Source organism: Phlebotomus argentipes, unplaced genomic scaffold (assembly GCF_947086385.1).
Source record: "Phlebotomus argentipes unplaced genomic scaffold, Phlebotomus argentipes genome assembly scaffold_18, whole genome shotgun sequence".
NCBI lineage: Eukaryota > Metazoa > Arthropoda > Insecta > Diptera > Psychodidae > Phlebotomus > Phlebotomus argentipes.
The window spans coordinates 5,316,800-5,343,613 of record NW_026776177.1 but is presented as its reverse complement, the minus strand read 5'-3'; the positions used below and the strand labels follow the sequence as shown (position 1 = coordinate 5,343,613).

General features: G+C 38.2%; 1 protein-coding gene across 1 annotated transcript in view; it reads right to left on the bottom strand.

Annotated features, from left to right (window-relative positions):
- The window catches only part of LOC132261085 (uncharacterized), a 71,940-nt gene that overhangs the window by 30,086 nt on the left and 15,040 nt on the right, over positions 1–26,814 (bottom strand). The window contains exons 2-6 of the mRNA XM_059759619.1: positions 25,019–26,078; positions 24,864–24,957; positions 24,696–24,806; positions 24,115–24,193; positions 22,897–23,026 (exon numbers count right to left, since the gene is read on the bottom strand). Coding sequence (XP_059615602.1) covers positions 22,897–23,026; positions 24,115–24,193; positions 24,696–24,806; positions 24,864–24,957; positions 25,019–26,003 — 1,399 coding nt within the window. The 5' untranslated portion in view covers positions 26,004–26,078. The remainder of the gene's footprint in view (positions 1–22,896; positions 23,027–24,114; positions 24,194–24,695; positions 24,807–24,863; positions 24,958–25,018; positions 26,079–26,814) is intronic.

The following is a 26,814-nucleotide window of genomic DNA, read 5'->3' as shown; positions in this document are numbered from 1 at the left end:
GACTGGCGGACGCGTCTGAGTTGGGTGGAAAAAGCCACCCTCGCTGAAGGAATTCCTCACACTGAAGCATCCCCCCATTCTCCCCCGTCATGATCAGCATGCGGAGAATCAAAAGAGAATCGGATTACAGTGGAGCAAGAGACTCGTTAGATGCCATGAAGCTCCGTTGGAAGTATGCAAAGTATTCCATCCACAAGATGATTTCCACTTCATATCATTTTCCCACCACTGCGCGCCACCCTGTTTGTGTAGTTTTTCACTTTTCCCACCCCCTCCTGTAACTCCACACGCGTCTCACATTGTCCCACACGCCCAACATCTCTTCTTCCTCTTGCACAACACACTACATTTGCCTCCTCGGGAAGATATAGAGAGATTTCCCGAGGCTGGAAGACCATTTCTCGCTTCTTCATCATTGATGACTTGTAGTAAAAATTAGGAGATGAATTTTTGAAACTCAACACAGCCTGTGCAAATTGAGTGCTCTTATAGCACACTTCACATGAATGATATTGCATGAATTTTTTATCAGAACACAAGAGGAAGAAGGAGGGAAAAAACTGATCAAATTTTCTCCTCAGTGCATCACTGAGTGGTTGACATGCTTTTCACACTCTCTTGAGCACAAAAGGCCCAACAATTTCACCCATTCGTTCCTTTTTTCTCAAATTCTTATCTGTAGCTTGTCCATTGATCGATTACACTCCCATCTGTAGTGCTTTCCCTGCATGTGCAAGAAGAAGCATGAGGAAAAAAGAAAGCATTTCCTCAGGTTTCCCCTTGCAGCGCTCCTCCCTCTTCCCTGTTTTTTTTACATTAATTAAAGCCACATTAATCCGCCAGTGGAATATATTGTTCACTTTTCTGCAGTGTTGTTGCTTCTTCGACTCCCTTTTATGTAATACTCCTGGGCGCTCGTGATGAATAGATGGAATATATATTGTTCTTCTTGATGAAAAATGTTAACACAGAAACCTTACGACTGCACAGGTGGATGTCTAGAGTCTATAGATTCACAAACACACACACACGCAGAGTTTCTTCTCTCCTTCAGCCTAAGGGAGTCCTCTAAGTTGCCGAAAAAGGTGGGGTCCACTCTTCTTCAGCTATGTTAACTACCGGATGGGGGCAGGGGGGGACATTCAACAATTCAAGTAGAAACACTTGTCAACTGCAGGGACTCCTCTATGTGTCCCAAGTACAAAAAAAACACTTTTAGCATCCTTAAGACACGGTGTTAAACTTGTGAATTTTTTTTTTTGTGGTAAAAAATCTACACAACACTCTTGTAGGATTTTTTCTTCTTCTTCTCATCAATTTGATTTAGTAAAAATATGCTTGATTTCTGCTTGTCTCTGAATTCACTGATTCACTGGGGATTTTCAGGTGTTCACCCTTTCTTTTTCTTCACCTTACAATTAAGCTTGTAGTAAAATTTTCATGAAATTATCCCTGTTTTAGATTTCACCGCGACACACACACGCCAGTTTTCCACCCCAACAATGCCACTGAGGATAAGAGAACACTCATAATCCTTCTGAAGAATACACCCATTTTCTTTTGCTTTCAGCACTGGCGAAAAATAATCACAAACTGTGTCCTCAAATTCACTTGAAATCCTCCTCGCGACGTTAAAAAACGGAGAAAAAACCGATACAAGAGGTGTTACGTGTGCGTTTTTTTGGGGGTGTGTGGCCAAAAGGAGTGCACAGAAAGAAAGGACAAAAGGAGCAAATTTATCGCATCAGCAGCGTATCGTGAGAAATGCGAGTGTGCGGCACTTTTTTGCGTGTGGAGGAAATTTTGCTACAGTAGTGATGATGGTTCATCGAGTGGACACGGAACGCGGAACCACACCACATACTCGGAGCGTTGCAGATTTCCAACTGAGTGTCTGAGCGTCGTATTTTATAGTGTGAAGCAACATGTTGGCGTCACTCCGCCAGACGCGCGCGCGGGTGGGAAAAGCCCTCCTCGGGAGTCGTTGGACGCCCAACGGGGTGGCCTCAGTGTCTGCACGGATTCTGTGCCACTCGGTTACATTGCCAATACGGGGCGCGCAAAAGCTCAGCCGAAAAAGGAGCACCATAAGAGCTCCTGCACACATGCCGCAAGTGTAATATTCATGGCACTGACAACATTGAACTACAATGATATTTCCTCGCACGAACTGTGTCACCCTCTTTTTTCACTCCTTATCGCCCACCCTGGCCTGACACTCGTTGCAATTTTCCACCGGCACGTTGGCCATATCAGGCGCCCCTTTTTCCCCCCCTCCGCCCCATATCTAATTACACGCTCATCGCAGATTACTCAAATGCACTCTCAGCTGTGCAACACACGCCACAGACCATTGTGGATTTTTTACTGCGCGGCTCTTTTAAATGCACCCTTCTGCCCAAAGCACATGTCGCTTTTCTTTCCCTCCCGAAAAATACACATCAGTGATAAGGCAGCAGAGCTTTTTGCCTCAAACGGAACTATAATCTTGCAAATTTACCTGAGCATGGAGATTATTTGAAACCGAAATTGTCCCTTACTTTATGTCTCTTCATTACTTTTCCCCGTAATTCTAGCATAAAATCAACAGAAATTCGACGAGTTCTTACGTAATGTTATGTATTTTCAGATAATTTGTCACATAATCATTTTTTGCAGAAAAATCTCAACTTTGCGGTTAAAAATCAAATAAGATCTAAATAAAATGTGAAGAACCGTCGATTTAATAATTGACGAGAGACATAATTTTATTAAGTCTTTAAGGCCGAATAACTTCAAAGAGTCTTTAATAGCGGAATTTAATACAGCGTGTGATTTGCAGAATTGTATCAAACGATATGTGTAATTAATTTGGCATTACAACCCTTAATTCAATTGCTGGTCAGATGCATGCAACTTGTGGGTCGCATCATCTGACGCAATCGATCCGAAGCCGCAAAAATGCTGAGAAAATCATTATTATACTTTATGTGAAATTAATTTTCCCTTCGGCCAAAGATGGCAGAGAAACCCTCGAGAAGAAATCATCCCACACACTCGCACCCTCTCAAGGGGTGGGGAAATTTATATCACAGAGAGAGAGGAAGAGCAACAAATTTCTCAAGGATTCCCAGCAAATGAGCAAAAAGTCAAGAATATATCTATGATAAATTTCGACAATCACTGAAATGACCGAAAATTCAACCCTCTGTCATATCTCAAATGCGACGCTTTTTAAATGTTTGTTTTTGTCTGGCTTTCGACAGTGGATTCGGCATCAATTTCCTCTTACTTTTCCACCCTGTCACCCCCCAAGGGGCAGATATTATGGTCGGAAATGGTGTACAACTTTGCGGAAGTGTTAGGCATTGGAAAATTTACATTGTAAAAACTTCATTTTCAGCAAATTTAGGCATTTTCTTGTTTTCTTTAGTCTAGAAAAATCGATTTTGATGCTTTTTCGACGTTATTTGAGTGAATCAAAACCTTTAAAATCATCAAAATTGTGCTTAAACTTAGAATATTTCTCTTTTTCTTTGCAGAGTTGAGCATTTGTGTTCTAAAAACTTCAGTTTGGTTAAGGTTTGGAAGTGAAACAGCAACTTAAAAATCAAATATAACCTCAAAAATGTAATTTAAGCCTAGATAATGTCTATTTTCTCAGTTATTTCTGCGATTTGTACTTTATTATCCAGGGAAAACATTGTGAGATTCCCTAAATTGGCATATTTACAAGTTTCAAAGGTTTTAAAGCCGGTTTTCATAACCTCACAATTTGGTAAGAATTTTTCTAGGCATTTTCTGAAGACAAAACTAGAAAATCAAGGCTGAAATTGTTCCTGAGCAAATCCTAAGACATTAAAATAATTTTTTACAATCCTTTATCTAAGCATTTGAAGAGCTTAAACCTCTTGAGACGGAAAAACCCGAATTAGATTATGATAAATTAGAAATTCATACAAGAAACACTTGAATGAGTCTAAAAACGTTTGAAAGAATTGTCTAAAGTGTTAAAGAAATCCACACAGAGACTGCGGAAGTGTCAGGAAGTGATGTACAAATTCAAAACGTGTTATCTTCCCCTTGATCGCCCCCCAAAATTCACGCACGGCGGGAGAATTGTGATAAAATGAGTTCAATGTGATTGGGGAAACATTAAATTTGGACAGCCGAATCAATTTTATCATTTAACTGTAGCATCAAATGTTTTTACATTTAATTTTCACTCGCGGTTGTTACACGGATATTATAGCTGTGCATGAGTTTCAACATTAGATATACAGTGTTGGTATATTTTGGTTTCATGCATTCCACGCAAATTGATTGTAAAGATCGATAAATTGGATGTTATAAAAAGAGAAAAAAAAACAATATTATTGAAATATTTGCCCCAAACTTGCGTGTTATAATTAAAAGTAAATGAAGCACAATTGTAATTTTTCCACACATATACTGAATTCTAGCCATGTTCAGCGCCCTTTTTTTTGAGGGTCATAACCAGCATTGAATGGAGATTTTTGGCAAATTCATTAATCATTGCAACCATCATGGAATATTGTGAGCACGATTCACCCTCACAGCCTGAAATCCCTACAATGTAATCAACAAAACCTCCATTGTTGCGCCAGCAGAGAATGCGGCAATGTAACTAATATATGTCACAGCCTTGAGCGGATGAGTCAAAGAGACTGAAATAATATTTATTGGTGAAATCAATAAAGTCATCCTCCATATTTCGCCACCCTCCGCCCCTCGGCTTTGAAGGGTGTGATGTTGATGCTAAACCACTCTCCGATATTATGTCACTTTTGCAATAAGAAGGATCCTCGCATCCGTTGTCAGAACACATTCACATGGGAAACTTGTGTCAGCTCAAAACGAAGGTGAGAAAGGACTTTATGCCACAACGTGTGTAAAGCAGGAAAGGGATGGTGGAGTTGATGGATGGCGAAGAAAGTATCTCTGACACTGGATATTGTTCACCAAAAATTGAAAAGAGGAAACATTTGCTCATCTATTCAACTGTGAAGTTGAATCTTTTCCTACCAGTTTTCGACCAATGAGTGCATTGATGCGGAAATCGGAAGCTTAAGCAGAAAACCATTCAATATTTACACATTGCCTTATATTTTCCCTGAGATTTTCCATCCTGTATTGTCTCTCTTTCCCCCCCTCTTTCACGTTGGAGCCAAGTCGCATACAAAAGATTATATTGCCAGTGTCTATTAATAAACGTAAGACCAGTTAAGATGGGTGGGATTTGGAATGCTTCCCCTTGCGAAAGGGATGAATGGGTAAACACGAGAAAATGAAGAAAATTGAACTCTTGTATTGAATTGAATAAATGATTCCATAAATAGAGATATCGGAGGGCTGAATCCACATTCCTCCAATAAACTCCTTCAACACTGCAATTACTATTGAGGCCATTGCTTGCCGCAGCGGCTGTCAGATCTGTTATTTCGGTAAAAGTCCCACAAACACCTTCGTCAGCCACGCCTAATTCATGAGAAGCCACGATAAAAACGCACAAAATGTTGCTTAATTCCTTCTTCTAGGCTTCAAGACAAAATTATCAGAATATCTTCTCAATTATCCCTCCGAAATATTGCGAAAAATATACAGAGATTGAGTGAGATGCAATTTCAAATGCTTGCAAACACCAATGAATAAATTACAACGCTTTAATACTTAATCCTTAATCGAATATTTCGGGTTTTATGTTGAAAACGTGCGAGGAAGTGGAATAATTCCTGTCCTAAAGTGTCCTTTAATCGCTCAATATCAATCATTTGCCCTAAAAATTTACCCAAAAATTAATTTTTGTATTTCTAATACAGATTTATATTTTTCTCTTCGGATAATTGTCCTTAATCGCCTTGCAAAAAGGATAAAAAGTCATATCCGAAGTAGAATTTTGCACTTAAGATTCTGAGGCACTCAAAACCTACATTTGCAACCCCTTTGCTGATGAATATCTTTAAGTGTGACGCCTGTTTTTCCGTATTTGTGAAGCTAGCGATAAAGTTTCTAGTGAACATTGATACAGAGCTGAAGAAAAAATGTAATTTCCAATAAAAGAAAAATTCAATAAAACTCTAAACTACAATATGCAAAAAGTGGCAAAAAGTTTCTTCTTTTCTCTGGTATCTTCTCACAATTTCCATTGTTTTCACTCTCCGCCCATGTGAAATAACAAAATTGCACTGCTCAGCTTATCAGATTAGCCCTCTTTTTTTTGGGAAACAGCGAAAGCTCTAGAAACAGACAATCGAATATTCTCCCAAAGGACTGGCGAGGAGGACAGAAGCTCTCCTCTTGGGAGAGAAATTCAGCTGTGGATGATGAAAGCAGCACGCACTTTTATGATTCCTCTTCGTTGGTCATCAATCATAGGAATATTCCCCCTTTCACCCTGGCCTTCAGGTCTTCAGTTTCTCTTCCTCTTTTTCGCTGGGGTGGGGGTTGAAATGAAGGGCGGTGGCGAGGAAAAAAAACGCCAAAATAAAAATACACTTTATTTGGCTCCTCTTCTCGAGTTCCGCATTTTTTACGATTACCACCATCGACGGCGTTCTTGAGGCCGAAGGGGAGGGTCATTCGTGGTTAACTTGCGTGGGAAATCTGGGAAAAAGTCCACCACGCTCACCAGACGGTGCGGTGTTCGGATGTGAGGGTCAGGAAACGACAAAGGAAATGGACAAAATGGATAGAAGTTGGTCTAATGCAAAGTTACTGTGGGGCATTATTATTGATATATCAAGTTTTTCTGCGCTTTTTCTCCCTCCCGCGGGGGTGGGGGGTGGATTTTCCATGACGCGACGCTCGAGGAGAATCGGGAAAGTGGATGGCAGGAGTTATATTGTTGTTTGTGGTTGTGGACTTGTGAATGGCCCGAAGCATGGCAATTGTGTGAAGATTTCTTCTGCTTGGCCCAAAGATTCCTCCATATGAAATGAATTGGACGGAAAAAATACGGCTCTATTTCAATATAAAAAAGGAAGAGCTTTCTTTGCAAACTTTAGGAAATTTCAGTAATTTTTCCGTCCGTCTCTCGCATGCAAAAGGACAAAGTGCGGCAGAAAGAGCCAAAAACCAAAGGGGAAGATAATGTGGTGAGAAGTGGTGTACAAAGCTGTAGAAGTTCTTCAATCAATTTTTAATCTAGTCTAAATTTTGACATATTTTTCTAGGTTATGTGACTTCAATAACATCTTAAAACAGAAAATCTTGTGCCTAGACTGAAAGAATTTTCACTATTTTAAAAGAACTCAATGAAAATCGTGATTTTAGAAGCTGGAGTCAAACATAACCTCAACTCAAAAATCAAACATCAATCCTCACAAATCATAACATATTGCATGGAAACGTGAATTTAATTATCTTCAGTTAGATTTTAGTTAGTTTTTGGTTGATTTTCGTAATAATAAAACTAAAATTTGCCGCAATATCACAGATTTTCGTCTATTTCAACGTTCTCCGAAGAGTTCTGACAAGTGTTAAGGATTTTTCATACGATTCATGAATCGTTTCTTATCCAGTTCTTGGTTTTGACATATATTTTCTAGGTTATGTGACTTGTCAAACACGAAAAGAGGAGTTTAAAATTGAAATTATAAATTTGGCAAAAATATTTTTCGATTAATTTTTACTCCTGTTTTAATCAATCCATGAAATCTGAAGTCCTGGGAAGTGTTAAGGATTCTTCAGACAAATTGTGGTGTACAAACTTTAGGCATATTATCTTCCCCTTGGCAGAAACAACAATTTCGGCTGGAAACTCTTCTCGCTAAACTCTTTTTTTTTTCTTCCTCTTCACCGAGGCGTAGAGAAACATTTTGAAACTTTCTATTTTGTTTCATCTTTCTGAAAGGGGATGTTGATCTTTAAGAATGCAACAGAAGAGAGAGAGAGAGAGAAAAAAACCCTTCGCCCTCATCTTATCTGTGCACATATAAAATGCTGATGAAATTAAATTAAATGTGAAATATTGGCGTATTTCCACAACATTTTGCCTGATTTGTGATCTCCGCCCAACTATGTGGCTTCATGCTCATATGCTTTCTCCGCATAACATGCTGAGCAATAAAGGAGACAGGATGAGGAGGGCATTTCTTGTATTTCTCCCTTTTATTGCTGCCATGATGGTGTATTTTATTTATTTTTCCCCAGCTTTTATTTTTTCCCCAACGTGGCAAAAAGTATTTTCATAACTTTCTCCGCACTTCCTTTTTGACTTTATTATTTAACATTTCATGGGCAAAAGGTTAAAATTATGATTTTGCGCATTTCCTTTGAAGCACGCGCTTTTTTTTATCTTTTCAATTTATACACTTTAAGAATGGGCGGAAAATTACACTCGCAAACTATTCCAGGATATTGCTTGACTGTGAACAAGCGCTTAAGCGTGTAATTTGATATTGTCCCTCATGTTTTTCCCCTTTCTGGGATTATTTATTTTTCACCCTTTCCCACCCCCACTCAACGAGTGGCGGATGAAAGTGTAAAATTACACAAACTAATAGTGGAAACTCTCGACCAGAGTTTCTATTTGAATTTCTCCCGAGATATTCTCAACTTTATTAAACAAGTTTTAGAGTCTCTGTTCCAGAGGAAAAATTCTCCACCATCACGAGTAGATGTTATTTATTTTACGGTGAGTCCTTTTCGGCACAATTAATTTCTGATATCACACCGAAATTGGACCTTTTATCAACATCAAAATGAATGTAATTTAATTTTACTAACTTCCTTTTACGGGTTTTTGCATAATTAAATTCCCGCACTGAATATTTTCACCTGGATTTTGGGGTAGGAAAAAAAGAGAGACAGAATGGAAATTTTGTAAATTAATTGACAAATGCTGCGTTGTCAGGAAAAAAGCGCGGGATATTTAAAAAACCTCGCCAGATCAGCTCGCGCGCTTTTCTGGCTTTTAATTAAAATTCTATAACCCGCGAGCGCCGGGAATATTCAAATTTAGAAATGTGTGGAGTTTATCGAATTTACAAAATTCATCCCACATGCATTAAATTCTCCTACTGTTACTGTGGAATATAATAATTAATTATGATCATCGAAAGCTGTGGTGAATTAACTCATTTCCCATCATCAAATGATAAGCCTTTAATGGCATTTAATGCAGCACAATGAATCAATAGTGCAATTACAATTACCCAATCAATAAATCGAGATAAAATATAGATGTGAAAAGTACTTCAGCTTGGCATTAAAGAGCACTTCCCTATTTGATTCTATTGAAATTTGGTGCCCAAGTCTGTGTGAAATGTTTCCCGGAAATTATATTCTCTCCAGTCTTTTTCAGGCAAATGAAAAATTTGTCTCTTCATCTGAGGAAAAGAACAGAGAATTCCTTTTCTCCCACCTTTTCCACCGAGCACAGCATTTTGGGTTGAAGTTGTAGTCATATTTCATTTATTTAACTTCTCGTCTTTCAATTCTGAATCTCATTCAGAGGAAGGAGATTCAAAATTAATCAAATAAACTCTCCCTTTGCTTGGCTTTACGGTCTCTTACAGCATCTCGAGTATAACAAGGAGCCTCTGAAAGGGTAGTTTTTCAGCACACATCTTGTTAGCTTAAACTCTCTGCTGTGAGATGGCGTTGGGGTGTGTAAACAATCTCGACTGTGGAACAGGAAAATTTCACTGCATTTGATCACACTTTAAATGTGGGCTTTTGTAGATTTAACGACTGATAACGGAATAGTTATTAAAACCATTCCACAATGTTAATTACATTTTACTTTTGCCTCATCAGCAAATAACACAAAAATTACGTGCGGTTTGCAGGAAGAATTTTAATTTTCCCACTCGTGCGATATTTGTAGAAAAATTTAAAATAAAAAAATGAGTTTTTAATCCTTTACACAGACAGTCATTAATATATCATAATTACCATTTCGATGAAAAATGCTTTTTGAGTGTCATTTTCAACGCATGTAAAACAAGTCCAGCATTTCCAATTAATTGAAAATTTCTCTCGTGTAATTGAGACTCATTAAATCCAGAAGAGCTCATGAATTCTTTTATTCAACTACTTTCACAACTTCTCTGGTGATAATTTGCGCCATCAGTGCGATAATAATGAAAGAAGCATTCTAAGTAGCCTTTTTTGCCACTGCAAAGTTTCTCCTTTCGACTTGCGCGGCAAAATCCTCGAGTGCATTTATGCAACTATGTAACTAAATATGAATTTGGGGAAGTTTATATTACACAAGTTCTCCATTGGACTAATTAGCATAATTTGCTGCTTAGCTGAAACTTAGGCGATTCCCAAATGCAACTTGTTCACAAAAGGGAGAATTTCTCGCGATTTCAAACCATTAGTTTCGCGATTATTCAAGAATTTTTTAATTTTTGCAGATTTTTAGTTAAATTTTGATTATTTTACCACAAATCTCTACGAAAAATACGATAGATTAAATATTTGCTGTATATTCAACATATAAAATAATTTTTTGATTATTATTAAATGTTGAATAACTTAAAGAACAACAAATAAAGGTTCAAATTTGCCTTTGAGAAATACAACTGAAACTTCAAAATGCCTTTCAAACCCGATCAGCTGATCAGTTTATAATGAAATCGGGCTTTTTGTTCGCGAAAGGCTTCATTTTCGTGTTCAAATTTCCTTCTCTCCTGGCCAGGGTCACGCCAGGAAGTCATAAAGTGTGTGAATGAATAGAAAGAGAGAGAAAATTATGTAAAAATGCGATTTGATTAGCGTCCCTCACCCCAGCTTTGCTGCCCTCTCGCGGCGATATATAGAGAATATCATGGAATATTCAAATTTTAATAAAATATTCAATAAGTATTGTAAAATATTTGATTGAGACCATAGAAAAATCATAGAATATAGAAATTTATTCACACAACTTTGGCGGCGTGTTGAGGAAAAAGTGTAAAGAATACACAAAAGTGTTGAGATAATGAAAAGCGTTGATTAAATCACAGCACGTGAAAAGATGCTGTAATGGCAAAAATTGTCCTTCTTAATCCTTTCCCGCGCCTTCGTTGGGGATTTGACGATGATGATGGGGAGAAAGTTAATTTAATGCATGATGTAATTAAGAGGTAAGACTGCGAGGAGGATTTTTTCACGTTCACCACCGCCACAATTGTTATATTAATACCCTTGTCTTAAGGATGTACCACTAATACTGCAAATGGAAGCGACTACCCGACATGAACAATGTGTAAGGACTTGAGGAAGGAGAAAGAAATACATGGAAAGAAAATGAAATTATCTTCCTGTCGTGCTGCACACGCTTTTCCATCCGTTGATGCACCTTTCAGACGCTCTATTTGCCAGACTTTTGGCTTAACTTATGCTCGCTTCGGTCAGCGTAATATGAGAAAATCCCGGATATAAACAATTTCTTCACGCTCTGCGGACTGTATAAAAACCTCCAGCATTGCCAAAGGTAAAAGCTTAGCAGTTCTCTGTCCACTGACAAGGGCTAAAAGTGCCTCAAGTTGAGTCTGGAGCACAAAAGATGGTGACATTTTCATTTTTCCGTTTCAATTTCACATATACAGAATGTCTCGCTCTTCGAGTGACACTCAGAGATTGGTTGAAAGGAAGAAAAACCTTCTGAAAAGCTTGTCTGATGGTGACTGAAGTGCAGAAATATATTCGTGCTTTGCCTTGACGAAAAAGGTTCAACATTTCCTCCGTGGCACGATTCAAATGACACAATCTTTAATATCATCTGTGAGAAATTCACCTGATTCTATACAATTTCCACATTTTCTCACCATAAAATTAAACGTTCAATTATGTTTTGATTGCAAGAAATTTTCCACCCGCCAGAAAGTTCTTAAGCTCTGCGTGAAGTAGTTTGGAAAAGCTTTCAAAAGCTCGACAGGCGTGTCGAAAAACCACCTGCAATCGGGATTCTTAGTTCACTTCTGCTCTCAGCGACAATCCTATTGCACAGACTTTTAATCCAACAGGGTTAAAATGATGAAAAAATTGTCACTAACGTCATGAAAATCATGCAATGTTGACAGAAAACGAGCAGTTTTTTCCTCACTTCTTGTTCTCTTCTTCCTATTTTCTTCATTTGTCTCGCGTCCTCTTGGCCAGTTGAAAAAAGTCTGTCTCAAATATTATCACTCACGGTTGGAAAAAGTGCGGAAATTCCGGTTATAAAAAAGGAAAGCCCAACCAGAGCCACATTGCGAAGTGCAGTGGAGTGAGCGTGGAAAAGAGAGTCTATCTCACTTAACAATAGTGCTTTATGGATTTTACATTTTCCACTCCACACCCAAGGACTTGTTGGCAGGATGAGCGTGTTTCGGATGGGTGGCAAACTCAAAGATGAAGGCACAAAGTTGCACAAGAATGAGATGAAAAAGAAGTATATATGCGAGAGTATATATGAGCTCCACTCAAATGTTATGTTGGAGGCTTCTTAATGCGAGAAAAATGGGTGAGTTTATTTGATGTGTATAACATAATACTTTCTGGTTTTCTTGGAATGCGTATTCTCGCGAAAATCCCCCTTTTTGCCAAGCTTCTTGCCATTTTACTCACAATTCCTTTTTCTTGTGATGGAAAAAGTTAAAAATTCTTCATGTTTTCCATCGCACGACTAAAATTCTGACCACATTGAAAGTGGATAATTTAAATAGGAGGTAAAAGAAAGTTTTTTTTTCTATATTTTAGAATTATAATTTGGACTTTTGAAAGTGAAAAACTTGAATTTTCAGGAAGTTCGCTTCGAAATTTGCCCATTTTATCTTAAACACCTTCTACATTGTTCATTAAACTGCTAATTTTGCAAATTTTTCAGATGATTTCGTCGGTATTAATTAGAAAAACTGAAAATATAACTTTCCATAGTCGATTTGTAATAAGTTTTTCAGTATATTTTATTTAAAGGAGTTATTATTTAAAGGGATTATTTTCATTGAAAGTCTAAGAACACTTTAGGAAAATCCTGAAAATGCAGAATTATCGAAGAGATCGTTTTATACCTTTAACTCCAGTTTGAGACTATTTTCTTAGAATAAATATTTCTAGGAAAATTATTACTTCAAAATCAATCGAAAGTTCTAAAATCGAAATGAAAACTTAAATGCATTTTCATTTTCCAATTTAGATGCAATCTCGTCAAAAGTCGTGTCAGAACTTTAATGTGTCGACAGAAAGAGTGCAGGAAATGATTGAGACACTTTTGCAGGTATTCGCATATGAATTCCTGAGTGAAAAATGTGGAAATTTCATTCCTCATGTGCATTCACCTGCAAATCAACGTCATTCGTTCATATTTTCCCACCGAAAGCTGCACTTGAAGCAACGCGTGTAAACACGAAAAAGCTCCACGCGGTTCATACATATTCTGTGTGGCAAATATTTGACGATATGCAGCGTTACGTATATACTTGTGAATTGTGGCTTCTCGGCTTTAGATAATTCCACATCAGCCTCCCATTCATCCCACAACTCACGGCAGGGAATATCCATGCCTTATTGGTGAAAGTGGAAGATAATTTGTGCAGAGATACATCAGACAGACAGTTTCCCTCTTTATCTCAACCGCTCTTCTCCCCCGTCTTCTTTGTCCCCATGAATTAAGCTTGTATATTCTTCAGCCTCTGAATGGGAAACTGATAAGGCGCCGTTCTTCGCAATAGTCAGAAACAGGAGTCAAGGAGATTTGGAAAAGACTTGCCTTCCTGCAGTGGATTTTCGCTTTTGACCGGTGAATGCATAAATTTTCATAATTGTTTTCAGCTCTAAAATTTATGTCACAAAAGGCAGACAAAAAGACGTTTTGCATAATTTCTCTCATCCACGCAATTTCACACAAACACACACAATCAACAGAGAAGAAAACCCTTGACGCTGATGGTGAAAAAGGAGGTCAAAACACAGGTAGAAAGAAACTTGAGAGCAAAAATCACAGGATCAAAGATTTAATTTAGCACCACTTCTTGTCACTCTTGTCCCATCTCTTGATGCTCCCCTTTTCGCTCAACCGTCTTTCACAAGGAATCTTGATGCCATTCAACGACAAAACCCCCAGAAGACATTTTAATTAGGAGGGCCAACAACGTTAATAACTCTGAATGTCTTCCCCGCAAGCTTCTGTCAGTGAATAACGTGAAGAATCCCTGAAAAAGAATCATTTTTCTCATTTCCTCTGCACTTCTGCATTCTCCGCAGGGGAAGAACAAAAAAAAAAGCTCATAGCGATGGCAGATGGTGAAAATTTCACGGGAAATCGATGGAAATTCCTCAGCGAAACTCTATCCACAGCCAATATGGAAAAGAGATCAATTTTTTTCTCCGCTAAATTTCATCAAACTTATCAATTTACAAAGTATGAAAATTCAGTTGAAAAAAAAATTGCTACTAAATCATGTTTCAATCTCATAGGAAACAGGATGAAAATTGTGTTGGAGGAGAAAATGATGAACGCAGGTAATTGAGAGTATCCAGAGGATGGAGATAAATGGCGAAAGACACAAATTTAATGTTGCATAATGGAGTTGACGAATATTGAATTTGGAAAATGGGAGAGGAAGATGGGAAAAATGAGCAAAAGGGCGACTTTTGCTGACGTGGGTGAAATTAGATAAAACCCAATGTAAAATGTGAAACTATAGTTGAGTAACATTTGGTCTCTCACACACACTCTGGCCAAGCCACTCTTTATCATCTCATCCCACGTCCGAGCCTCCGGGGGTTGGGAAATGCGGAAACTTGGGCAAAGACAAATTTCCCACAGAAATTTTAAGGGGCCCCAAAGATATTTCAAAATCCACCATTTTCCTCCCTCGAGTGCGTAACTTTGAGCCATTAAACCACACTGCATTTGAACAAATATCAAATTAAATTAATCATTTTTATCCACATTTCGACGGGAGAATCAAAAAATATTCTTATGTATTTTTGGAAAGATCTTTATCTGTTTCATTACTAAAAATATTGAGATATGTATTTATGGGACAAAAAATTGTCATAAATTACATTTATTCGCATAAAATGATCTTTTTGATAAATATATTAATTCTAGATATTCAGAATATTAATAAAATATTCATAGACAGTGAATTTACATTAATATTTGTGATATTTTTGCATCTCTCCACTCGAAAACTTTGAAAAAATATCCATTCAAATTACGAAATGTTGATTTTCTGGAACTCATTTGAATAAAATGTACTCGAAAACTAATTAAAATCGACTTTGGAAAATAACTTTTTCAGTTTTTCTATCAACTTTGCTATATTTTAGTCAAAAATTTAAATAAATACCAACAAAATCAACTGGAATATTCTCAAAATAGTAAATATAGAGCAATTTTAGCATTTTAATTTAAAGTTTGGAATGTGTTTTGAGATAAATTTGACAAATTTCGCAGCAATTTTAACGCGAAATTTCTAAATTTCTTCTCCTGAAAAAGGACGATTTTTTTTTATTTTTCGCAAGATAATACAATGGCTCACGAGATGCGGTTTAAATGGAAAAAAATAGTAGCGAATGTTTCTACAATGTAAAATCATGGTTGACGTGTTGCGCAAGACAAAGAAACAAATTGAATTCATTAAACAAGACTCTCGTCACATACAATTTGGCCACACATGTCGATTTCATGTGTGCTAAATTGTATTAAGGGAGCCGCTTTTCGCAGGGCGAGCCATTAAGAGCCACCCAAACGCTCATCACTTGCACGTCAACACAGCTCACCAGAGCGATAATCTCACTTGAAGGGATATTTTTCGGCAGTCACACGGAAAATACATGAAGCGTGAGCCCATAGTTTGTCCCCCAATATTAGGCTGTCCATGTTAATTTTCCATTTAACTGACCCCCAACTCGCTCCTCCGGATGCCAATTGACTCCGGACGCCGAGACCAGCGGCTCCGGAGCGCTGGCTCCGAGGAGTCAGAGAAAGTAATTAAAATGAAATTAATTGCCTCTCCTCACCTCATCCGATGTGAGATAGAGATCCACCCACATGCGATGCGCCCACGAGTGAGGAGAAGATCAACAAAAGTTGGTGATTTACAAGAAAATACCGGCATGAGCCACAAAAGAACTGAAAGCAAAACACAACCGCATAAATTTAATTAAACCAAACAAATTGTCACTGTAAACTTTTCTTGTAAATTCACCTCAAAGAAATTTATCGCACAACATTAAACTCTCCGCTTGCCAACATTGGCTCAACTATGGAGAGAGACTCTAAAATTTTTTAACTTCATCAAGTTTAGAAGGCTTCTCAATTTCCTTTATCCACCACTAAGTTGCGTTTCCCTCGTGGAAGTTGACAATGCTTTTCCTTCTCTTGCATCGCTACAACTTTTCTCATCTTCTATTAGAAGCACTCAATATGTGCGCTCAAACTTCGCTATGAATTCTCAATCTCTCTCTCTCTCTCTCTGGAGTTGCATACTTTGGAGCGTTTGAGGAGTTAAATTTACAGCTAAACAATTTATAATAAGATTAGCAGCGTGTTATGAACATAGTTTTCATACTAAAACTATTGCTGGTGAAACTTATTGAAACATATTTGGCAAAATTATTAAGCATAAAAATATCGACTTTCGATGTATTTTCCAAAAAGTTTAAACGTGGGCGGAAATTGTATTCAGCCTTTTTGAATTGTCTCGGTTATGAGCTTCAAAAGGCCGCTTTATCTCATGGTCGGAAAATTCAAGGGTTTTCCACAGAATGGGTTTTTCATTTCACGGCATTTGGCACAAAACTGCCCCACTTTCGGGTTAATTTCGGACAATTTTGGGGTTGTCATTTTTCAGTCTTACAAAATTGATAAGGAAATCCTTTAAATGATCGAAGAATATTATTTCATGGCCAATAAATCATCTAATGCAGAAAACAACTTGAGGATTTCAATTATATACATTGAAAATTTATGTACATTTGCCCATAAAATTCAATTTCTTCCAATCTTGCCAAGGTTCTTGCAAGAAGACTATGAATAACATGAAAAACATCAAATTTATAAACTTTTTTAGTACTTTAAAATCAAAAACAGTGAAAATACTGGAAAATACGGGACGTTAGTTTATTTTTCTAATATTGAAAATAATATTGAAATAAATAATATTGAAATAAATATTGAATTTTTGTACCAAAAGGAAAATTGGCCTACATTTCATAGGAGTTTTAATCTAATTTTCTCTACTTTATGTGAGAAATTATTAGCAATAGTCAAAGAGACTTTATGTGAATATCGAGCAAGAAACTGAGATCGCGAAAACTATGAAAATCAGTCGATTTTCCATCAATTTTGTCTGATTTTTAGAATAAGTTTATTTGAATTCTGCATTAAAATCTCTTTCCCAAGAATGTGAGTCAATAAAAAACATGACATTTAATCAGCGCAGACTGAAATACTAACTTAATTGGCTCCAAAATAGCGAAGAGCAGAGAAAATGGAACACTGACGGATGGCATTTTAAGTACAATTTGCTCCTACAAGTGCAGCACAATGAAAAGTTCTCCTTCACAAATAGGATTAAAGTGAAGCTGCATTCATGAGCGATACTTTTTTTTATATATTAAGCCTTGTATTTAGGACGATAGAACTGCGTTTCTGTCCTGAGAGTCCTTAAAAATTGATACGAAAGAAGAGAATCAATAAAGCGCCAGTTATTATCATGACTTCCACACTTGGAAACCTCTGATGAAAAATGTATAAATCCAAAGGAAAACAGACATGTTTTATCAACTGCCAAATGATTCATGAAATCGATTGACATTGAGTTGTTTATTTAAGTGTCTTCTGAGTGAGTCTCTTGTGAAAAGGGATCCCAAAAATATCCGCCAAATGTTTGGAGAATGAAGAAAGTGACATCGAGATGATCAATTGTCAATATAAATAGCAATTGTTGTAATATATATTATGGAATATGTGTGTGATTTAAATTATCCTTTCTTGCAAATTGATTCGCAATTGTTTTGATTGGAACAGTGAAAAGGAGGGAAATTAATTAGCGCTCAAGTTATTCTAAGTAGAGCGAATTTCAATTAGAAAGTCTTCCTAAAAAATACACTGACCTTCTAAATTGACTTTACAGGGTGTCAATGCCGAAAAAAGGCTCAGAATGCTGTTAAGGGAAGATAGACTTTCACCAACAGATAGAGAGAGAGCGAAAGGGTTGAAATTTACACAAGCCGCGCAATTATTCAGATACCCAGCAGAAAAATAAATAAAACACACAGAAAAATGTGGACTTTTCACCAATTTTCCTCAGTCTTTCTCACCACCCTTTTGGCCTCTCTTTAGCACTTTTATTTTCTTTTTTTTTTGGCAATGTGCGAATGTCTTTTTGCCGAAAACCCAAACAAGAGTTCTTCGTGTCGTGAAAAATCATCTCTTTAGCACATCATTTCCAAACCACCCACACTATAGAATATTCTGGGCAAAAATGTGAAAACAGTTGGAAAATATGAGCGTCAAATTTGCATAAGATAATAAAAAAATACAGTTATTGGAGAGAAAAACCAGAAAATAACGATAGAGAGTTAGCAAGACGCATAAAAATAAACTTTCCCGCCCTGAAGAAAATGGTTTTCCAATACATTTTTCAATAACAAATTGATTATATTCCCCGCTTTCTTTTCACAAACATGCATTCTGTGCAAACATGATTTCTCAAAAATATGGTAAAATATGGATATTGTAAGCGTTTTGTATTATGCATCCCAAGTGAATTTATTGCGCGATTCAATTGGAAAATTGGTGCATTTTGCTTCGTTTATTTAAAATCACATCAACAGCCACACAAGCAAACATGCGAGCAAACACACATTATGTATAATAATAATAATAATAAAATTGTAAAGGAAATCAAATGCATTCGTCCCATTTAAATTCCGTCACATGATGATTCGCTGTATATAATAAATATTGTGTGTAAACAGAAAGCCATCAGGCACAGTAAATATCGCAATCGCCGGGAGATTGAGATTGAAGTATAAATGATGAAAATACTCTGGTGTAAACATTCATCGAGAGTTTAGTTTCAGATTCCGTTGAGATTTCTGGGAATCCCGGCAAAATTGTGTTATAAACCACTGAAATATCGTTTTTTTTACACAAAAATTCTTCTCTGGGAATTCCACAGAGAAGAGGAGAATTGCATTTTCCAATCTCGATTCGAAATCCCCAAATTGTGGGCATAATTGAGCAGGTAAGTCATCGTCAAATGAAGGAACTAAACTTCTAAGACATTTGTATGATGGAATATCAAGGATTTCTATCTATTGAACATGCATTCTTTGCATTTCAGATGCTTTTGCTGTTCATTCAGCAAAGAAAAGGCTTCAAGAACGTCTTGGCTCATTTATATTCAATATTCTTGGACAGATTTTGAGCCAAAGAAGACGATTTTCTTGCCAAATGCTTCAGTTCGTGGTTTTGAAGCACGTTTGAGGCTTCGGACATTCATAAACTTCATAAACGTCCGCTGGATATTCTTCTATGGCCAATTCCTTACCGAAAGGCGCTTCAGAGATCATCTTCGCGTCTCTGGACAATGAGAATGACCAGCAATAAAGCCCTTCAGAGTGATCACGACGCCCAAAAAGGGACGCAAAAAATACGAAAATAAACTATAAAAAGATTTGCAAAAGATCTAAGGTGGTTTCCCGGGACTTTGCGAATTTTACAGTACAAAATGATTCATTCTAGGAATAATTTTTTACCTTCTTCGAATTCTGACAAGCTCAAATATCATAAAAGAGCAATATTTGGCGTAAAATTCAAAGCAGTGAAGAATTTCTGTGTGATTTTCACGAGTAAAATATATTTTTAAAGCTGCAGAAGAGAAGTTTTGCTGGAAAATATGCAGGGATTATAAAGGAAATTAAAGAAATAAAATTTCCCTCTTATTTCCATCTCACACAACGTCTTATTGCACGCCTGACTAGACGGGCGAAAAAGTGAAAGGCTGTCGAAGAAGGGGAGGAAAAAATCCACCGCAAACAACCCATAAAGACGAGACGAGTTAAATTCCACTATATCGATGCCATCTAATACCCTTTCCTCTATTTTAATTCACCCCCACGGCTCTCGATGTCTCAGGCCGTGTGGGGCTGGAAGAGTAAGGAAAAATGTGTGAAAAACCAAAAGTTGACAAGCCCCAAACCACAGGAGAGGATGTAAAAAAGGATGAAAACATTTTGTGAATAGATTAAATGGGAAGGGGTGAATAGGAGGCGAATTCCGATGAAATTGCACAGTGAAGAGATTTAACTCGTATCTCTCCTTTCCTCGCCAATCGTCCTCGTCCGCTGGGTATGAGCATCAAGGAGCTCTCCTGCATACCAATGCCTCATATCAACACCCCCAACATTGCCCCCCGACGCGGACCAGCGTCGACTCCCGCGTCGTTCTGTGGCCGGGAAGTGACTGAAGGGGCGCGACATGATGGCTGAGAATCATCATCTTCGCGCACATTTCCCCACCACATCCCCACCCGTGCGCCCTTCCCCACTCAGCGCCAGACAGAGACAGCGAATCTTCCAGCGGGGAGGCATTTTCCACGCAACGATGGTTGGGCGAGACTGCTTTTCACCGTGAATTCTTTTCACTTTCCTCCATAGTGCGCATTTAACTATTTGCTCTCCATTGAAAAATTCATAATTACCACTGGTTTCAGCCAACACGGACAGCTTTCAGCGTCCCCAAAGCTTCCCAAGGAAAATAGGTCATATCATTTTTGCATTTATTCTCCTCGCAATTTCCCAAGTCTTTATGTATTGTTTGAGGTGGAAAAAAGTAGGGAGAATAGAACAGTGCACATAAATAATACAAGGCATTGTCAGAAAAGAGTTTCTCTCCATCCAAATAATCGCGGCGTGAAAGAGTTTTCGCAATAATATCTTGTTCAAGTAAGAGAGACAATTTTTCATATCGCTTCCCATCAAAACCTCGTCGAAATTCAACGTTTGCAAGATTTTAATTAATAAATAATAAGCGGAAGTGTTGAAAAACTTGCATTATTCTTTTCAAGACTGCTTCTTTATAGGTTATGTAACAAATCAAGAATAGATTTAGTGAATAATTCTTTAATATTTGACAGAATTATGCATTTACATGCAAACACAGTCCTATTCTGAACCTTTTATGCCAAAAAACGCTGCAAATTTGTGTTTTGGTTGAACATAACCTCAAAAATAGTCATTTGGATTTAGAAAATTATTATTTAAACTACTTTCTGCAGGATTTTGACTCTAAATGAGTAATTTTGAGGTTAATGAGTCTTTAAAGATCTTTTAGAAATATTTTTGAGGTTATGGTCGAAAAAGAGGATGAAAAAAGCGTTTTTAAATGGATTTTGGTAAAATTAACGGATGGAAACTTAAGAGATTCATTTGATTCATTACAATTTAAGTATTAATGTGGAAAAAGACTACAAATTTCAATTTTTACAAGTGTTTTGACAAGAATAAAATCACTTTTTAACAGAAATGAATTCAAAAAATCGTTTGAGAATTGTCAAAAGATCCAAGAAATAACTTTATTTCATCTATAAAAACTGTCTTTAAGACTAATGTCTGGAAGCCTTGATTGTTTGTAAATAAACTGAAATTTTCTACTAGTCAAAACCATAAATAAAAGTTCTCCTTTTCCTTCATAAACTCATAATTCAGTTCCAACACTGTAAAATCTACACAACGATAAACTATCAGAAGAAGTCCCATAAAAAATTCCGCCGCAGATAAAATACTGGCGGGACTAAAAATAGAACTTCAGGGAGCTTTTAGAGTGTTTGATGGGAAAACTTTTAATGTTCATGTGTCTTGATTAAAAACCACTTGTCAGTGGTGGGAAAAAAAATTCAATTTCACCAAAAAAAAACCAAGAGTCAGAGAGAGAGAGAGTGAGAAAGAAAGGCAGAAAAAGGACTTTATGTGCGCTTCTCCTGCTCCACATTTTCCACAGACTCTCTCAGGGTCGAAAATTTTCTTCACTCCCGCGAAACATATATAAAAAGGAAACCATTGAATAATATGGAAAAGTTGAGCTGCGAGGCAGAAACATTTTCCCAGACAGTAATTTTCCATTTCGAATTTCGTACATCAAAACCAGGAGGAGAAAAAGGATACGGCCAGATGAATTTTTAATCTATTGCGCGCGAATTACATGAAAATTGAATTATTATCTTCTAGGAGGAGATTATTTCAATAATTCATACTTGACATTAATATCAAATCAACTCACTCTTGTCAAAATTATTTTCCGTCAATCTAATTGAGAATAATTACAGCTTCGCCATTATACACTCGAATATACTTTTATGCAAATGGCTTTTCCGCGCAATTACGCCAATTTTCTCAACTGAATACTTTATGTGCGACTTACATTATTATAGTGACATTAAGGATAATTCAATTTGCAGTGGCAATGTTGAGTGGCAACATTGTATATCGCGCAATGCTTTATCTTATCAGCTTTCTGGTCGAATTTGTAGTAGAAATAGTGCAGAATTTTTTCTTTCACTCCTCCAACTTTAATAATAAATCACTTTTAGTTTGGCTCACCGAGTGAAAATGCCAGCAAAAAGGCGACTCAGTGGCTTTAGTGCTAAATAATTCGCATCTCTTGAGATGCGCTATTCAGCAAAGTTTAGGCCACATTTGCTTGAATTTATGCTGTGAATATAGCGTGCAAGTGACTACCAATATAATTGATATCCCCCCAAAATACATCCACAACAGGATGGAAGTTTGCGCAAGCAACAGGAAATGTGTTTGTGGACTTGGAATTTATCGTCACAATAGAAGGTACATATACACTTCCGACAGTGTTCAAACGGAGGGTGGGAAAAGTGCAGCACGGTTGAGAAAAATTTGAACAGCGGCCAGAAAATTGCTTTCACTGGATTTTTTTTCAATTCACAAACTTACCCATATCGTCAATTATTGGGGCCATGCGAAGGGTGACACCCACCAACAGGAGGCACATTACCAAGAGAAGACAGGCCGTTGCAATTATCGTCCATCTCGCCCTCTTTGGAAGGTCGTCCGGATCAATCACCTTTGCCAGGAAAGACAGAGAAGGACAGGCGTTGAAATTCAAGGAAGCAAAAATAGATACTCAGGGACGATGCGATATTCCATTCAAATCTAATCAATTTTCCAACTGTTTTGATGGAATTGAGTTTCAATCAACACCAAAACACCAAAACCATCCCATCATCATATCAAATGAGTCCAAGGGGTTGCTAATGTTGGAGATTCAGTTACAAATATTTACAAAATTTGTCGATATTCGCGAATGGTCGGATTTAATTGTAATTTAGACTTTTTTAAAGGCACAGAAGAAGCCATAAAGAACTTGAATTCCGTGCAAATGCTTCAAATTTTCATGCCGACAAGGAAATGAAACGGCTTTAAAGATATTAAAGAGTTGAATTAAGTGTGAATTCATCAATGTTTATCCCAAATTAGTGATTATGATGAGCTTAGAATGTTTTATTCCTGTGAAAAATGAGAGTTATAATGTTGAATTTTAATTTAAAAAGCCTTTCCTTGATTAATATTCAATATATTTCGGGCTAATTCGATATTATGTTTCCGAAATCGTCTAGTTAGATTAGATAGAAAGGCTTGTTTCTCTCTTTCTTGATCAGGATCACGCCAGGAAGTCAAAAAGTGTGGAAATTTGTGAAAGGAGAAGGAAAAGGACGTGAAAATACGATATTAGCAGCTTCCCAAGTGAGTATTGTGGAAAACAAGGTGAAAAATGACATTTTGAGCTTTAAAAAGAGTTCTTAGACGAAGATTCAAAACCCAAGGATGGACATTAAAGCGTTAAAGAAAATTCCAGGAAAGGTTCTATAGGAAAATAGATAAATTAAGGCGTGGAAAAAATTATTTATCAAGTCTTTTGATGGCAAATGCAAAAATTGAGAAGTGTTTTGAGGGATATAAAAATTTTCAGCACAGATTTAGTGGAAAATTGCGGTAAGAAAATAATATTGATTGGCAGTTTAATCTGGAAATGATCTGGAATCAATCTGGAAATGATTCTGTGACACTCAAAACCAACATTAGCAACCCTTTGAATGAGTCTCACTGAAATTTCATCATCCCAAAGGATTCCAAGGAGGGAAAATGACTTACTTTCACAATCTGTTCATCGATATCGTGCACCAAAATCTTTCTCCGTTTGTGTCTTTTCTTCTTGCAGTGCTTGTGATGTCTGTGAAACAGTTAGAAGAAGACATATTAATCTTGTCGCACGCACACGAGATTTCATTAAACTCCTGCATAATCGAGTCGAAATTCATGAGGTCACTCTCATTAATCTATCATTCACATTCACTCAATCTTTTCTATCTCTCCACGCTCTATTTCCTCCCTCACTTCGTCACTTCCCTCGCTCAATTCACTCCAACTTGAGCTTGTGGAGCAATTTCAGCATGAGAAAACACCGTTTCTCAACGATTTTCGATCGATTTCACTACATTTTTTATACATTTCGTATGTTATTCTTTCATGCTTGTGTGAATTGTATCAAAATTGCCTTTTTTACACTTTTTCCTACTCAAATTGAGAATCTCCAGTACTTAAGCTACTAATTTATCTATATTATGCATTAAAATCATCGTAAATTCAGCTCTCCAACATCGTTGACTCTAGTTTGCCTCTGCACAAACCCACAAATTACCATTGCTGCATGCCTTTCGTGGGCATCAACTCACTTGTGCTTGTGCCTGCGTTGCCCTGGAATGACAGCCTCGACGTCTCCACTCCTCTCCGGATCGATTTGCAGCGAGACATCGTAGATAAAGTCCTCATCGTACGGGAGATCTCTGCAAGCACAACACTGTGATTAGTTGTTCGACATTGCAACAGATGATGGTCATTACATGGGCTGGTTGGGTGGCCGACTCAGGATGCAGTGCTGGAGGCCACTGGTAGACGGATACACGAGAACGGGATCTGACAGTCGATGCGCAATCCCTGGAAGAGACAGAAGAAATGGTTAATAATGACTTTGGCTGGGCGTTGGCGGAGTTCTTACTGTGCCAGGACTTCTTCTTCTTGGCCGCCTCCTCGTCCACAGTCTCGCCCACGAGTGAGGATTCGGCAGCATCGTCCTGTCGGGCTCTTCCGGGTGACATGCGATGCATCTTAATCATATCACATGGAGTCTTTGATTTGGCAGTCGCCATCACAGGCAGGTGTGACGTCGTTAATTGATTAAAACTACTCACGAACCCCTGCGACAGGGGATTTGTCGCCTGGTAATTGACTGAGGCCTCGTGGCGCACCTTTCTGGGCGCTTCCGCCACGGCCGGCGGCGCAGAGTGCCGCGACTCGAGGCTGAGATCCGGCGAGTCCGAGGGCTGGTGACGCGCCAGAATTGGACTGCACTGAGCACTGATGGACTTCGCCTCGAGGATGCGCAGCCGATGGCGCTCCTGCTCCAGCAGCAGGCTCGCCTCTCGCAGATTGTACTTCCGCTTCGCCTTCGCCGGCTTCACTTCCATCGTTGTCTCCACGACGTCCTCCTTGAAGCGCGCTCTCGCCTGTCGCCGCGGCGGCTTCGTCCTGAAGATCACATCGTCACTCTGGCTCAGCTTCCCGTCCTCCGCCACTGCAGCCGCCGCCTCGCCCGTCCGGCACATGTCGCTCCGGATGCTGACGACATCAAACTGCTCCAGCTCCACGCCACTCCCGGACGCCTCGGTCTCCGGCCGATTGAGCGTCCGCGGGGAGTCGCTCTCATTCACCTCTGCCTTCACCTCCTGCACACTCGCCACCTGCTCCTGCTCCGGCTCAGCAGCGTCGCCCACCTCCACGTCCGCCTCGGCGGGCTTGCTGAAGAGGCGCCGCAGCGCGAAGCGGCGCTTCTTGGCCTTCTTCAGCTGCGCCTTCTCCTCGCATTCCCTCTTGATGGCCACAATCTTGTTCTCCACGAGCGTCGTGAACACCGCCTCGAACTTGATGGCGCGGCTGAGATCCTCCAGGACGTCGCTGGTACAGACAGCCTTGTCGACCTTCATCTTAGCGCCATCCTCCTCGCAATCCTCACTCGACACTCATCTCAGCAATCCCTTCCGTCCCTCTTCGCCTGAGATCTGCAAAGGAAAAAGACGCCACATGATATCAATTGTGTCCACAGAGATTTCGTTATTAAAACTACACAGTATCACTGTGCATTACTTCCTTTCCATTAAATAAGTACCGAAGAAACTCAAATATGTGCTCAAGAAAGTGCGATGTTGGCAAGCAATAAAAAAGCACCCAACCAGCTGACACAAAAGAGGAGCTTTTTATCTCGCGAATTTCAAAAAAGTGGAAAGAAAGAGAAATGTGAATATCTCACTCGAGCGGACACGCGAAGAGCCTTGGGAGGAAGTGATGTGGAAATGATTAAATGCATACAGAGAAATTCTCTCTCTTCTGGGGAATGGAATGCAGTGCGAGAAGGTGGAATAAATCAATCAAGATATTGAAATTCTTTTGGTTGATTGCCATTTTGCAGAATATCCATCGATATGCGCCATCAATTCGCCACACACATACACAGAGATTAATGGGAATTCCCAGAGTGATTTTGAAAAATTACTCCACATCGTCGTCACCTTGAGAAAATGTATCTTCTTCGCAATTTGCACTATAAATTTTCTTCCAACATTGCCAAAGTGTGACTAGACAAAAGCCACGGATTTGGAATGGCTTAAATTCTCCCACTTAAGAAATAATGCACAGTATTAATGCTTTGATACACGTGTACTTAAGAGCTAATTTAGGATGTTATTAGGGAAGATGCATACGTACATCACATAATCTCAGATTATAACATTCCATAAT